Below are 16,450 nucleotides of genomic sequence, written 5' to 3'. Positions count from 1 at the left end.
TGCAAGCAGGCCCTTTCAAAGAGTTCAGATAGATTTTACCGAGTTACCCTCGGTACAGAGATGGAAATATTTGTTAGTAATTGTAGATCACTTGACTCATTGGGTGGAGGCATTCCCAGTCTTGAGGGCAACTGCTCAGAGTGTACTCAGAGTACTATTAGAACAAATCATTCCCAGATTTGGATTACCTGAAGCCATAGACTATGACTGTGGACCACACTTCACCTCGAAGATTTTGAAACTAGTATGTGAAGCCTTGCAAGTAAATTGGCAACATCATACCCCTTGGCACCCCCAGAGCTCAGGAAGTGTGGAACATGTGAATCAAACATTAAAACGAACCATCCCCAAGCTGGCACTAGAAACGGGATTACCTTGGACAAAATGTTTACCGTTGGCTCTCTTTAGGATTTGAACAGCCCCAAGAAAGGATCTGATTGTATCTCCCTATGAAATGTTATTTGAGCTGCCTTATCCCTCATGTTATAAAGGTGTTAAAACCCCAACCCTGGAACTGGGCGACAAATACCTTAGGGAATATATCAAAATAGTAGCTGAAAGACTAGAAAATCTCAGGCAGCAGGGACTGCTGCCACAAATGGTGAAGTTAGAGATGAAAGTACACAATATCTCAGTGGGGGACTGGGTTTTGATAAAGACCTGGAGGGAAGAACCCCTCAAACTGGAGTGGGAGGGACCTTATCAAGTGGTACTAACTACCAAAACTGCAATCAGGACTATAGAGAAGGGATGGACTCACAGTACCAGAGTCAAAGGACCTGTGGCACCTCCTTCCTCTGTTCCTGAGTGGAAATGTGAAGGGGAGTTCCCCAAACTTAAAATAATTTGAAAGTAAAATTCTTTTACAGTTGCTCAGACAACAGCTGCTGACATGTCACTCCCACTGAAAGAAGCCAGGATCCAGAATCCTAGTAAAAGCAACAGAGGGCCATCGCCATGAAGGCTGGTAGTAAGAAAACAAACTCAACAAGACCAAAGCATAAATATGTGTCTTTGTTAAATTCTAAGTCGAGACTAAATGCGATACCTGTGATTTGCGCTTTACATCTCATTTGCAGTGTTTCAAGTATAGACAAACTAACAGGTTGCGTGACGTAGTGACTGAAGTATTACTGTCGCAAAACTTGCAGGTACACAAAGCGGCATGTTTGGCCTGTCACGAAGTGAAAGCAACAGAGGGCAAGACCAGGTTAGCCTCTATACTTGCCACAAGAAGATCTCTCTACCCTGCTGTCAGCTGCAACCCGATAGGCATGGGGAGTGGAAGTATATTCTATACTGGACCTCTACTTGCTTTAGCTGTGCTCCAGCTAACAACCATTGCCAATGATCGTTGCTCAAAGTGTCACCAAACTGCATACTATGAGACAGGTGTGGTAACCATCTTTATGGCATATGAGTACGTGAACAAAGTTTGTTATGATAAAAAGGAATTAGAAACCTGTATAGTAGGTGTAATGGTTTGAGAGTCCCAAAATCCAATTCTCGAGTCCAAGCCCCCTCCCACATCTCAGCCCAGTGTGAGATGGATTTTCCAGACACCACGCAAGACTCAAAATGGGGGGAAGGGATTATATTACAATGACTTTACAAATAAATATTCTAATACATCATATACAATCATAACTATCTTTTCTATGATAAAGCAGTATTTACAATGGATCAAATCTCTTCTTCCTCCAAATAAAAGTCCAGGAGGGAACAAGGAAGAGATCCTTCCCACTCTCAGAGCAGCAGTGTCTCTAGGGCAGCAGGCTCTCTTCTTCCATGCAGCAGCTGTAGCTGGATCTCTGACAGCACACACGAGGGGGGTCTCTAAGCCCCTCTCGGCCCTTCGACTCCAAGCGAGGGTCTTTCTCTTCCGTGGACAGCGTAGCAGGGACAAGGCTTGCCTCACCACGTCATATCATGGGGTGTAAGACATCCCATGAAGGTCCCTTCCTCGAGGGATTCACCCCTGAGTCAGAACATCTCAGGCAGCTTTCAGTTGAACGCCTTTGCCTCAAGAGTTCTATCAGAGCTCCTGTGCTCTGTCTCAGAGCAGTAAGGGGGCGAAGCCCTCCTCCGCATTCCTTCGGCCGTCCTGGTCCATCTCCGGGATGCCTTGAGCTTCTCAGCTCCTCTCTTTTCGGTGCTGTAGCACTCCATGACTCCTCTCAAGTAAGAGTCCATCTGCTCCTCCTCTCTAGGAGGTCTCAGAGGGGTTTGGGGAGTTTGTTTCAGTTCTTACCCAAACTCTCTCTCTCTCTGTAGAGCTTAGTTCTCTCTCTGCTGCTGGCTCTCTCTCTCAGACACCTCTGTGTCTTCCTGCTTGGCCCCATGCTTGTTTGCTGCTCATCTTCTGGCTCTTTGCCACTGTTCTCCGTACGCTGCTCCTGCTGCTGCTCACGGTGGAGGAGAAAAACTCCCAGCTTCTCAACTACAGATACTTAACCCAGTCTAACACTGTTCCAAGTCCCTGTAGCCCCCCAGCCGGGGCTGGGGGGGGCCATAGCCCCCCAGCGGGGCTCCTGCCCCTTCTCCTCGTAGCCTCAGAACATGGCCACCTCTCTCCAACAACCACAACTACAACTAACCTTCTTTTCTAGTCTGGGTGATATGTTTACATTTTGCAGAAGTGCTCATTGGCTCAACCCCAAGGGTAACCACCCCCTGGGGAGTTACCATTTTATAACTTTGGGGGGAAAACTGTTTTTTCCCCCACCACAGTAGATAACAGACGCTATGGGGTAGCAAAGAATTTGGGGCTGGAAGGAGCACGTCTAGGATTAAGCTGCCCTGTGGGTGAGACATGGATTTGTTGGGATATCACCAGCGAGTGGGGGGTCCCTGACCTAATATTGGAAGGGATTATTACAAATACTGAACAAGAGACAGCTAAAGATCATCTACTATTGTCAAAATTGAGTGATTTATACTCTGAATTGACACAGGAAGAGATCATAAATTTGGAACTCCCCTCAGAAGGACAAAACTTGTTAGTTGATTTAGCAGAAACAATTGCAAAAGGGCTAAATGTAAATTGCTGCTGGGTTTGTAGTGGACCTTTAATGACAGAGGAATGGCCCTGGAGGGGTTTTAGCCTAGATGCACGAGAAATACTCAAAGGGAATTATAGTTTTTCTCGTAATAAAATAAGTCGGCCACAAGGGTGGTTATTAAGCTCCATAGTGATTGGAAGAGATTGTATACTGAAAACAGGAATTAGGGGTCCCTTTGTACGATTCGCTTAACCGAGAAAAAAGGGCAGTTGGAGAAAAAGTACCCTATATTGGGATTAAAGGGCACTCAGTGGGAGGATCCCAGAAATGGGGAGATGAAGAGTGGCCCCCTGAAAGGATTATTGAATATTATGGACCAACCACATGGGCGCAGGATGGGACATGGGGTTACCGTACACCCATTTATATCCTTAATTGAATCATACAGTTACAAACTGTGGTCAAAATAGTTATAAATCAGACTGTGACAGGATTACAATTGAGAGCTGAACAGCAGTGTCAAAGTAGAGCCACAATATATCAAAACAGACTATCTTAGACTATCTTTTAGCAAAAGAAGGAGGAGTGTGTGGGAAATTTAACACCTCAGATTGTTGTTTACAAATTGATGATTATGAAGCAGTAATGGAAATAACCTCTAACATCCGCAAAATAGCCCATGTGCCAGTCCAAAGCTGGAAATCCATGCTAGATGGAGGGCGGTGGTCTGATCTATTTGGAAGAGCACGGTGGAAACAAGTGGGGTTTTTCCTTTCGTGTGCTATTGCCAGATTGGTATTTTTACCCTGTTTAATCCCATGTTTCATAAAATTGATTACTAGTGTTGTTCAAGGAATGCATATGGTTGACATGCCTATGGATCCAAAAGCTGCTGCAATAAGAGACCCAGGAACCCAGAAGATTATGGTCCTACGCCCCATCCCCAAACAAACGAAGGATGCGAAGAATGCGCAGAAATTGTTGCTTGAATGGGAACACTCCAAGAAAACAGAGGATATGGATGAAGCCATGGACATATTAGCCAAGTGGGAGAGAGGCCAGAGGATAAGGGGGCGATTTAATGTATAATCCCTTTAAACTTATCAAAAAAAAGAAAACAAAACCCAAAAAAAACCCTCTGAGGATTATGAGAAATAAAAATACGTTTTTTTTATATAGACGTATTGCGAAGTTGTAAAATATCCAAGTTCCAAAATCTGGACTTGAGTATCGGGGTCTTTTTCGGCTGGATAAGGGAAATATAAAAGTTCTTAAAAATTAAAATCTTTTGGGGCCATTTTGTACACAGGGGTTCTTTTCTCTCTTTGGGCTAAGAATAAAGAAAGATCGATCATCTTTGACAGGGGATGCCTTGCAGCCAATCAGAAGAAAGGGAAAGCCTCTTTTCAGAGAAAAGAAACCTTTTTAGGCAAAAATGAATATATTAAACTTATCTGAAAAAGGGTGGGATTTTGTGAAACTATAAAATGTATAAGATTTAAACCCAAAGGGTCTTTTTCCCCAGAAATTCGGTGAGAGAAAGACCTGGCGCACTGAATAAATTCTTCCTTTTTTCTTTGTTCCCTGAGTTTATGCCGTCTTCCTAAATTTAAAAGAGGGATTTTTCCCACACATCCTTGTCTTCACCAGTGCAGCTAAGACAGCAGTGCAAGGAAGAGTAAAGGATACCTAACTGGGCATCAACTACTTCAGATACTTGCCAGTCTTCTGTGAACTTCTCTGCCTTTATAAATTATAACTGAGAATCTGCAGAAAGTATGGGGGCAGAGAAAATGCAGAGATAGCTAAACAACACTTAAATCATTCCTGTTTGAAAAAGTTGACATTCTTTTAAAAAGCTTGGGTACAATGTCTGCTTCCTCTCAGTCACCAGCGATTGCATTTAGCAAGCTGTGGAAACGGAGCTAGACAAAGATTTTTTTTATTTTTTTTTTAATTTTTTTTTCTTAACAGTCAATTTAAACTTTGATTCCTACTGGTTCTTAAAGTCTTAGTTTACAAGTATTCAAAAAATGTTACAAACCTGCGTCTAGCTTTGTTGTGGCTGAAACACCCAGTCAGTACTTACAGACTACTTTTTTCTCGGATTGTATCAAACTACCAGTGCTCTAAATATGAGTGCTTCTGTATAATGTAGCCATCCTATGAAATTAGAGATTGAGTTTTTCTCTATGGCAGAAAAATGATGCTGTGCCATCTGGTTAAGCTTCATTTAGTCAAAGAGGGCTATGCACTGAGGAATAATTAATGAAGATCCAGTGTGAGGGTATAACATTCTGGGGAATTGTTTTGAATTTTTTTCTTGCCCTCTCCTCCCCACATTCCATCTTCTATTGGTATCTGTATAGCAGTATTTGGTGTCAACTTCATCCTTAAGCAAAGTGCCATTTAAAGGTGATGGTTTTTTCGTGGGTTGGGTTTAACTAAATAAAACTTCGTTATAGTAAAACCGAACTGCTCTGTCCTGACTAGTAGCTTCAAAGGTTTTCTTGGAATCCATTTCTTGGAGCAGGGATTTAAATTTTTTTTCTACTGGTCTGTTGCTAAACCGCCCGTGTCGCCGCTCGGCGCTGCCATGCTGGCCCCCGCCGCCTGCCCGCCGCTGCTGCTGCTGCTCGCCGCGCTGCTCTGTGGAGCAGCGGGGGCCGCCCGAGTTAACAAGCACAAGCCATGGATTGAAACCACCTATCATGGCATAATTACAGAAAATGACAACACGGTGCTCTTGGACCCCCCTTTAATAGCCCTGGACAAAGATGCCCCTCTGCGGTTTGCAGGTGAGATCTGTGGATTTAAAATTCACGGGCAGAATGTTCCCTTTGAAGCAGTGGTGGTGGATAAATCCACTGGTGAGGGAATAATCCGCTTGAAGGAAAAGCTGGACTGTGAGCTGCAGAAGGACTATACCTTCACCATCCAGCCCTACGACTGCGGGAAGGGACCAGACGGGGCAAATTCCAAAAAATCCCACAAAGCCACAGTCCACATCCAGGTGAACGACGTGAATGAGTACACGCCGGTGTTCAAGGAGAAGTCCTACAAGGCCATGGTGATCGAGGGCAAGAGGAACGACAGCATCCTCAAGGTGGAGGCCGTGGATGCAGATTGTTCCCCCCAGTTCAGCCAGATCTGCAGCTACGAGATTGTGACTCCAGATGTGCCCTTTGCCATTGACAAGGATGGTTATATAAAAAACACAGAGAAGCTGAGCTATGGTAAAGAACATCAGTATAAACTGACAGTAACAGCATATGACTGTGGGAAGAAGAGAGCTGCTGAGGATGTGTTGGTTAAAATTAGCATTAAGCCTACATGCAAGCCTGGCTGGCAAGGTTGGAGCAAAAGAATAGAGTATGAGCCTGGCACTGGTTCCTTGGCTCTGTTCCCTGGGATGCATTTGGAGACGTGTGATGAGCCAATAACCTCCGTTGAAGCAACGGTTGAACTGGAAACCAACTATATTGGTAAAGGCTGTGATAGAGACACCTACTCAGAGAAATCCATCCACAGGCTCTGTGGTGCTGCTTCTGGCACAGCTGAGCTGCTTCCCCCTCCTAGCAGTGCTGCAAACTGGACCGTGGGCCTTCCCACGGACAACAGCCACGACAGTGACCAGGTCTTCGAGTTCAACGGCACCCAAGCTGTGAAGGTTCCAGATGGGGTTGTCACAGTCAATATGAAAGAGCCCTTCGTGATTTCGGTGTGGATGAGGCATGGACCTGGAACCAGGGAGAAAGAGACAATTCTGTGCAACTCAGACAAGACAGATATGAACCGGCACCACTACACCCTCTATGTCCACAACTGCCAGCTCATTTTCCTCTTCTGCCAGGACCCTTCGGAGGGAAAACCTACAAACCTGCTGAACACCCAGCTTTTGAAGTTGTTCTGAATAGAAAGGGAGAACATTCTTCCTTTTCCTTTTCTGTGCTCCAGGGATTAAGATGAGCCGAGAGATATGCCTCTGCTGCACTTCTCCACTTGGAAAAATAGTAGTACAGTGTATTATTATATTTCCATAAAGTTAGTGCTTTGAGCCTTTTCTGGGGGAAAGGGGATATTAAGAGTTGCAAGAAGTTGTCTGTTTTACTATTGGAAGGGAAGGGGCCCCTTGATACTTAGTACTTATCCATGCTTCTTTCCTTCAGTTAATTAGGCAGGACTCATGGGACAGCTGTCTTATTGCTAGACACTGTCCTCTGCTGGGCTGTATTGGGGTCCTTCAGAAGGAATAGGTAAAGACACTGTGTGTGGTGTGGCTCAAATGCTCTAGGAGATACGTCTGGCTGCCTGTGGCTGTAGGCAGATATCACCTTCTGTCATCCTGCAGATGTTGTCATCCATGAGCAGGAGGGAGAGAAAACTATTTTGGTGTCTTTATGTAAAATACATATTTTTAGTGGATCCAAAAAAATGGAGCCTCTGGGCAGGGACAGATCTCAATGGAGCCTCTGAATTCACCTAGCTGTAGTGAAGATCCGATGCTGTTACTGCTCTCCCAATCTGAGAAGAAGGAAGAATCTCTCCAGTACTCTAAGTCAGAAGTGCTTCCCAGTTAGTAACTTTAATGTGCTTCTCAAAGCTTTGTTATAGCCAGAACAAAAATGACCTTGTTCTTCTGTGGTTTCAGTAATTCTGAGCAGCAGCAGCAAAGCCTGACAGATGCTGTCCAGTTCTCACTGTGCTCAGGGCATCAGCACAGGCACCAAAACTCTCTGTATGCACACTTAGACAACTGGTACTGAGTCAGTTTGCACCCTACTCTGACCTTTCGATTTATTTCTGCAAGCATAAAGGTTTTGGTTTTTCTTTTTTAAAACAAAAGTTCATTGGCTGCAGTTGAATGTCTGCTTTTGTAGTTCTCTAGGAAAGCTAGAGATCTTTTCTTTAAAAAGAAAATAAGAAATCACTAGGATATGAGTTAGGAGTGGAAGAACTGAGGAAGACAAGGGCAGAACTAATGTAACATTTGAAGGATGAGTTTATAAACCCAGTCCTTTGTCAACTCCACCCTCTAAGTGGCATGGGAAATTGGATCCACCCTGAACTGATTCTAGCATCAGGAAAGTCCTCCTAAAATAGCTCTGGGCCTTACAGAAGTTGCAGTTTCCTATCCCAATAATTGATGCTGTGGTGACAACCTCCATCTGGTACTTATGAGTCACAGTCATCACGTCTGCTAAGGGGAAGAATGTAACTTTCCCTTTGCTCAGAATCTTTTGCTTTGTCTGCAATGATGGTCCAAGAAGTGAAAAATTGTTTGCTAAGTTTGAGCATTTCTTGAAAGGGATGGTGTTCCCCATACTGGCAACTTGGAAATGAAACTTCAATCTGTTTGCTCAGATCAGTCTGAGAAAGAAACTGGTGGAACCATGCTCTGCCCTTCCTGAAACAGAAACAGGAACAGCCACCAGAAAAAAAAAGATCAAGGGGATCCTGTATCCTCCCCCCATCAGGCTGAAGGCAGCAGCTCAAAGGAAAGGAGGGAATGGAGGCAAGTCCATGCTCAGGGTGGTACGTGAGTCCCTTCCTTGCCCACCTTGTAATTCCAGGTTCCTCAGTACAACAGATATGAGGTTCTGGATGTGAAAGGCCAGTCAGTGGATGATGTGGACAACGGTCCATCTACACCAGAGTTGCCAAGGTCAGAAAGGCCTAGTGCCTGTATCACAACCACCTCCACAATGAAAAAAAGATGGGTTATAGCAAGTGGCTCCCTTCTGAAAGGAACAGGGTCCAATATGATGGACAGACCCTCCTCTTAGGGAACTCTGCTGCCTCCCTGGGGCCTGGATTAAGGACATCACTAGGAAACTTTCTAGCCTAGTACTGCCCTTGGACTATTACCAATTACTGCTTTTCCATGTGTGTGGCAATGAAGCTGCAACATGTAGTCCAAGGGTGGTCAAAAGAGGCTTCAGGGCCTTGGGATGGTTGGTGAGGGAATCTGGAGCACAGGTAATTTTTTTCCTCTGTCCTTCCAGTTGCAGGCAGCAACATAGGAAGAAACAAATGGACCCAGTCTATTAATACACGGCTCTGTGGCTGATGTCACTGCCACAGTTTCATAGTTTTTGGCAATGGGATGGCCTACACAGCACCAGGCATGCTGGCATCAGGTTAGATTCACATTTCTCAAAGGGGAAAGAGGTCAAGGTGTGTCTGGAGCTGAACTTGGCACGGGATGCAAAGAGTAACAAGAAGTTAACCAGAAAAGGAAGGTCAGAGAAGGTGTACCCCCTTGATTAACAGAAATGGCAAACTGGTAGCAATGGATGAGAAGGCTGAGGTAATAAATGGTTTTGCCTCAGTCTTCAATAGCAACCTCTCTTCCCACACCTCTCGAGTGGATGGACTGCAAGATAGGGACTGGGGCAGTAAAGTGCTTCCCACTGTAAGTAAAGATCATGTTTGTGACCACTTGAGGAACCTCATTGTACGTGGGACCTGATGAGAGGTATCCCAGGGTCCTGAGGGAATTGTCTGATGTAGTTGTCAACCCACTCTCCATCATATTTGAAAAGCAACAGGGAAATACCATCACTCCCATTTTTAAAAAGGAAGACCCAAGAGACTACAGACTGGTGAGCCTCACCTCTGTGCCTGGGAAAATCATGGAACACAACCTTTATGGAAGCAATGTTAAGGCACATACAAGACAAGGAGGTGATCTGAGACAAGCCGGCACGTCTTCACAAAGGAAAAATCATGCCTGACCAATCTGGTGGCCTTCTATGATGAAGTGACTGCAATGGTCAACAAGGGAAGACGGACCGATGTCATCTACCTAGACTTCTGTAAGGCCTTTGATGTGGTCCCACACAGCATTCTTATCTCTAAATTGCAGAGATATGGATTTGAAGGGTAGACTATTTAGTGGATAAGGAATTGGGTGTATGGATGCATCCAGAGAGTTGTGGTCAATGGCTCTATGTCCAGGTGGAGGCCAGTGATGAGTGATGTCCCTCAGGGCTCTGTCTTGGGACCGGTGCTCTTTAATATCTTTATCAATGACATAGACAGTGGGATCGAGTGTACCCTCAGCAAGTTTGCAGATGGCATGAAGCTGAGCGGTGCAGTTGACACAACAGAAGGATGGGATGCCATCCAGGGGGACATGGACAAGCTCAAGAAGTGGGCCCATGAGAATCTCATGAGGCCAAGTGTGAGGTCCTGCAGCTGGGTCAGGGCAATCCCAGACATGGGTACAGACTGGGAAAAGAACTCACTTTTGGCTCTAAAGCTCCAGTCCTGAAGCCTCAAGTTTTACTGGGAATTTTACTTTTATTTCAGACTTTCAAGAGTTCGCCCACTGAACTTTTGCAGAGCCTTTAAGTTCTTTGATACCTTGAACTCATGTACAGAGAAAAAGCTATACACTTTTCCCCAAGAGAACTTCTTTTAATTTAGTGATAAAATAAGTGTTTTGGCAAAAGGGTTTTAGAGGATTCCACAAAAGTACCCAGCACACAACAACCACAACTTAAGTAAAATACAACCTATCAGTTTTAAGTTACCCACAAGAAATTAAGGAAAGAAAGGAGTAAAGAAAGGAAGAAAGAGGTTAAGTGAAGAAAGAAGGAGAAAGAGGCTAGAATAGAGACTTCTATAGCTACCACCAGAGGTCACATGATGGCATGTTCCAGGAGAGAAGGCAGGACAAAAATGGAGGCCCTGTGCACCTCTATATGCCCTGGCAACTTTGGCCACACCTCCCAGGCGGGACATCTTGTTCACTGACCACTCATTGCCCTCCTAGCCGAAGTGAGGGGTGCCATAGCCAATCAGAGGCTCCAGGGAGTGTGGTGTGGGCGGGCTACCAAGCAGGCCTTATTTGATTGACATGCCAGCCACATGACTCCCATACCACATGCGCTCCATGCACTCCGCCATGTTGACTGCAGGCCTTACCATGTGAACAGGCCTGACCCCCCCCCCCCCCCGTCCCCCAGAGACAAGATGGTTGATTCGACACAACAAACAACCCAGTGAGATACAAATCTGGATTTTCACGGTGGCCCTGTGGAAAAGGACTTGGGAGTTCTGGTGGATGAAAAACTGAACATGAGCCAACAGTGTGCACTCACAGCCTAGAAGGGCAACCGAATCCTGGGCTGCATCAAAAGAGGTGTGGCCAGGAGGTTGAGGGAGGTGATTCTTCCCCTCTACTCTGCTCTCGTGAGACCCCACCTGGAGTACTGCATCCAGCTCTGGGGTCCTCAGTACAAGAAAGATGTGGACCTGTTAGAGTGGGTCCAGAGGGGTACCACAAAGATGATCAGAGAGATAGAGCACCTCTCCTATGAAGACAAGCTGAGAGAGCTAGGATTGTTAATCCTGGAGAAGGCTCTGGGAAGACCTCATTGCAGCCTTCCAGTATTTAAAGGGGGTTTATAAGAAAGAGGGAGAACAACTTTTTACATGGGCAGAAAGTGATAGGACAAGGGCGAACAGTTTTAAACTTAAAGAGGAGAGATTTAGAATTGATGTTAGGAGGAAATTCTTTACCGTGAGGGTGGTGAGGCACTGGAACAGGTTGCCCAGGGATGTTTTGGATGCCCCATCCCTGGAATTGTTCATGGCCAGGTTGAATGGGGCCCTGAGCAACCTGGTCTAGTGGAAGGTGTCCCCTGCCCATGGTGTGGGGGTTGGAACTAGATGATCTTTAACGTCACTTCCAACTCAAGTCATTCTATGATTCTATGATAGTCCATACTAAAGAACATCGTGCTGAGTATATAAACTGGGGTGAGTTGGCTGGCATAAGCTGATTGCTGCTCAGAGACTGGCTGGGCTTTGATCAGCGAGTGGTGAGCAATCATACTGTACATCACTTGTTGTTCTTGGGTTTTAGTCCTTCTTTCTATTGCAATTATTGTTATTATTAGTATTATTAGATTTTACTTTTTTTCAATTATTAAACTTTTCTTATCTTAACCCACAAGCTTTACTTTTTTTCTGATTCTCCTCCCCGCTGGGGGGGCTGGGGAGTGAGTGAGCAGCTGTGTGGACTTAGCGTCTGTCTGGGATTAAACCACAACATATATTTTGTGTTGCAACAAGTCATAAGGTGAGACTTTGCAAAGCAACTTCCCACATGCACTTAGCACAGCATTTGCTGGTCTATGCACAACTACCCTTGACTATCATTTCCCCCTTTCTCATAGGCATCTGAAGAAACAAGTTTTGATCTGTGGCTGTGGGGAAAGGAGGCAAAACCTTCTCCATCCTCCTTTCTCCAGTTTTACTTTCTGTCTTTGCATTAAAAAAAACTAGGCAGCATTTCTCATTTAATATTGCTGTAGTGAGTCTGTATTTCCCATGATAGTTCAGATTCTTATCTGGTATAAATTATCATAGTTCCAGTTGACTTCAATGAATTTAATAATTTATACCATCTGAGGATCTGCATCTGAAAACTCTATAATAAAAAGCAGTTGCTACTTTAATTAATCAGAAAAATAAGTGCCTAGTATGTGTCTGAGTCTAGATATCTTAATATCTGATACTCAGCTGCCAGCAGACCACCACATACTGGAGAATTAAAGTCCTTTGTCTTGTCTCTGAGTAACTGGGATTGTATCCTGTATTTTATCAAAATTGAAAGTGGAACAGAGACTGTCATAGTTCTTGACATCACCTTTACTGGGAGACCCAAAAGACAACATTCCCTCGGCAAAGTCCATGAGCTTGGCTGAGCTAGAAGCAAGTGCTGTGGTTTAACTCAGCTGGCAACTAAGTACCATACAGTGGATCACTCACTCCCCTACCCCTGGTGGGATGGGGAGCAGAATCAGAAAAAGAAGTAAAACTTGTGGGTTGAGATAAGAACAGTTTAATAATTGAAACAAGGTAAAATATAATAGCAATGATACTCATATAATCAAAGAGTCCTTGAGGTTGGAAAACACCTCCAAGATCATCGAGTCTAAGCTTTGGCCAAACACCACCATGTCAATTAAACCATAGCACCAAGTGCCACATCCAGTCATTTCTTGAACACCTACAGGGATGGTGACTTCACCACCACCCTGGGCAGCCAATTCCAATGCCTGACCACACTTTCAATGAAGAAATTCTTCCTGATATCCAACCTGAACCTTCCCTGGCACAGCTTGAGGCCATTTCCTCTTGTCCTGTCGCTAGTTACCTGGGAGAAGAGGCCGACCCTCACCTTGCTACAACCTTCTTTCAGGTAGTTATAGAGAGCGATAAGGTCTCCCCTGAGCCTCCTTTTCTCCAGGCTAAACACACCCAGCTCTCTCAGCCACTCCTCATATGACGTACTCTCTAGACCCTTCACCATCTTTGTTGCCTTCTCTGGACTTGCTCCAGCACCTCAATGTCTTTTCTGTAGTGAGGGGCCCAAAACTGAACACAGTAAATCAAGGTATGGCCTCACCAGTGCCAAGTACAGAGGGACAATCGCTTCTCCAGTCCTGCCACACTATTTCTGATACAAGTCAGGATGCCATTGGCCTTCTTGGCCACCTGGGCACACTTCTGGCTCATGTTCAGCACCTTCAGATCCTTTTCTGCCGGACAGTTTTCCAGCTACTCTTCCCCCAGCCTGTAGCGCTGCGTGGGGTTGTTGTGACTAAAGTGTATGACCCAGCACCTGGCCTTGTTGAACATCATACTGTTGGTCTCAGATCATCAATCCAGCCTATCCAGATTCCCCTGCAGGGCCTTCCTACCCTTCATCAACACTCCCACCCAACTTAGTGTCATCTGCAAACTTACTGAGGGTGCACTCGATCCCCTCATCCAGATCATCAGTAAAGATATTAGACAGAATTGGGCCTAATACTGAGTCTTTGGGAACCCCACTAATGACTGTCTGCCAACTGGATTTAACTCCATTCACCTCAACTCTCTGGGCCTGGCCATTCGACCAGTTCAGGTGAAGAGTCCACCTGTCAAAGCCATGGGCTGCCAGCTTTTCCAGGAGTATGCTGTGCAGACAGTATCAAAGGCTTTGCTGAAGTCCAGGTAGACTACATCCACAGCCTTTCCCTCATCCACTAGATGGGTCACCTGGTCATAAAAGGAGATCAAGTTGGTCAAGCAGAACCTGCCTTTCCTGAACCCATGCTGGATGAGCCTGATCCCTGTGTGTTCTGTGTGATCGCGCTCAAGATAATCTGTTCCATAACCTTCTCGGGCACCAAGGTCAGGCTGACAGGCCTGTAGTTGCCTGGATCCTCTTTCTGACCTTTCTTGTAGACGGCCATCACAGTTGCTAACTTTCAGTCACCTGGGACCTCCCCACTTATCCAGGACTACTGGTAAATGATGGAAAGATGTTTGGTGTCATAGGTTTACTTGTTCTAAAACAACCCAGCTTGGAATTTTTTCCCCTGCACCACTGTGAAAGAAAGGTGTTGAACGAGGGAGGGGGGTGACTAGAGTGATTCACACGCACAAAAGAACTATCCAGCAGCCCCACATTCCAAGCTAATGGGACTCAGAAGACTGGGGGGGGGGGAGGTGAGTTTTTTTCTCCGCAGGAAACAGCATCCTGACTTTACTTCTGCCCGGACTCAGAGAAGGTGTGTGTGTGGAGGGGGGGTTTTTTGTTTTCGGCCAGGTCATCTGGCTACCTTTGGCCCTGGTCTGCCTCTGTTCTCTTGCGCCCTGTTCTGCCCATGGCCCGGATCTGCCTCAGATTTCATCAGAGAAGCCAGGGCCATCTTTGAGGTGATACCTTAAGCCCCTAATGGTTTTTTATTTTTCTAATATTGGTAAGCCTTATAAGTTTTATAAGTAGATTTTAAAAGCAGCAACCCTCCCTCCTTTGTCCCTTGTCCCTTTCCCTTTCTCTCTAGCACCTTGTTTACACATTCCTTAACCCTCTTACCCCATTCTATGCTCCCTATATCAATCCTACTCCTGAATCCAGTAGAAATGTTTAGTCTTTTGTCAAGGCAAGGTCTAGATTGTTGGTAGAACAGCATATCAGGGCCTAAACCACAGAACACGGTCAAAAACTGGGTAACTACGTACCCTTTGTGCTCTGATGATGGTGAAGATGGGATGAACAGGGGGTCCCAAAAAGCCCCCCGACTTATTTTAAGGGGGTGGACCCGGGGCGGACCAGAGTAAAGGCCACAGGGTGGACACATCTGGGATTGGATGGATGGTATTATAAAATGTAACATCTCAGGCACGGCCGGTGCACGTCTTGTAACATCTTAGCCTTGGCATAATAAACCCTTTCTTATCTCACCCCTAATTAACTGCTCTGGAGATTTTTTCAGCACTTAAATTCCACGGCAACAGAGGGAAGAGGCCACCCCTCCCCTCCTCCGTTCACGTATTGGCAGCAGTTTGTACCCATCGATGAAGGGGGGGGGAATCTCAGCCAGAGCCAGCTGTCGACAACATGAGTCCATAGGAAGAACCCCCTTTCCCCTTTCTCCTTCCCCTTTCGGTGGGGGGGAGGATCTCCACTGGGCTTCTCCCATGCACCAGGGCCCCCATGTGGTGACCACCAGAGCCCAACAGCGCCCCCTGCCAACCAACACACAGCAACTGCAGGCTCTGCTCCTCCAGTGATCCAACAGCGCCCCCTGCTGATTGTGGTTAGAATTGTGCCAAAAGGCAAAAAGTACTGAACTGGTGGGATCTTTGGGTGCAGGATTGTTGTTTGTTTTTTTTTTTTGTTCTTTTGTTGTGCTGCCTATACACATATATCCTTTAATGAAGGGCTGTTATCTTTTCTTTCTCCATATTTCCTCAACTGGAGCCTCTCAATTTCGGATTTACAATTGCTTAGAGGGAGGAGCTTGGTGTAACAGACAGATAAAATACAAATGCCAAAAATTATGTTTCGCCATTGTTTCTGCCTGTCAAAAAACTTCCTACCAAAAATTCTGTCAGTTTTCCACCAGAAGTTCTCACCAGAATTTTCCCACTGGAGTTTTCCTGTCAAAGGATTCTGTTATTGTTCATGGTTATCATATCTCTTCAAACATCTGAATAGGTCTACGTGCCAAGAAACCACACACAACCTCCTTTGAACACTATAAAAGATGAGGAGAAATTTGGGAAAAGTAGGGAAAGAGGATTGGGAAAGAGAATTGGCTATAGCAGCTGAGAATCTCTCCCCCGCCTCGCCCTCACCTTTTCTTCTGCCACCGTATGCTGCCTGCCATCACCAGAGACTGGACCTCTGCCATCTTGAAGTGGACTGAGACCCACCATGCCACCTGCATGAGTTTCTCCACCCTGACCATATTTCTGAGGGCCAAGAGGTGCAGCTGGACTAGGACCTCTGTGAGCATCAAAGCCCACATCCTGGCTGCATTCCAGAGAACTAAAGCTGTAAAAGACCCCCTGCAGCTAAAGAGATAACATCCAAAGTGGCAGAGACAGGGAAAAAAAAGGGCAGAAAACTGCTTCTCTCTCCCTCCCCCCCACCCCAC

At 45.6% G+C, this 16,450-nt stretch overlaps 1 protein-coding gene across 1 annotated transcript in view; it reads left to right on the top strand.

Moving 5' to 3' along the window:
* Nucleotides 1–5,577: 5,577 nt before the first annotated feature.
* Nucleotides 5,578–16,450, top strand: part of LOC135404736 (calsyntenin-1-like) — a 51,099-nt gene continuing 40,226 nt past the window's right edge. The window contains 4 exon segments of the mRNA XM_064639480.1: nt 5,578–6,865; nt 6,868–6,905; nt 8,576–8,667; nt 9,963–10,188. Of these exon segments, the coding sequence (XP_064495550.1) occupies nt 5,599–6,865; nt 6,868–6,905; nt 8,576–8,667; nt 9,963–10,188 (1,623 nt within the window). The 5' untranslated portion in view covers nt 5,578–5,598.

The sequence above is a fragment of the Pseudopipra pipra genome, chromosome W, assembly GCF_036250125.1.
Source record: "Pseudopipra pipra isolate bDixPip1 chromosome W, bDixPip1.hap1, whole genome shotgun sequence".
Lineage (NCBI taxonomy): Eukaryota > Metazoa > Chordata > Aves > Passeriformes > Pipridae > Pseudopipra > Pseudopipra pipra.
The sequence above is the reverse complement of the archived record's forward strand: the minus strand, read 5'-3'. Positions and strand labels throughout refer to the sequence as shown.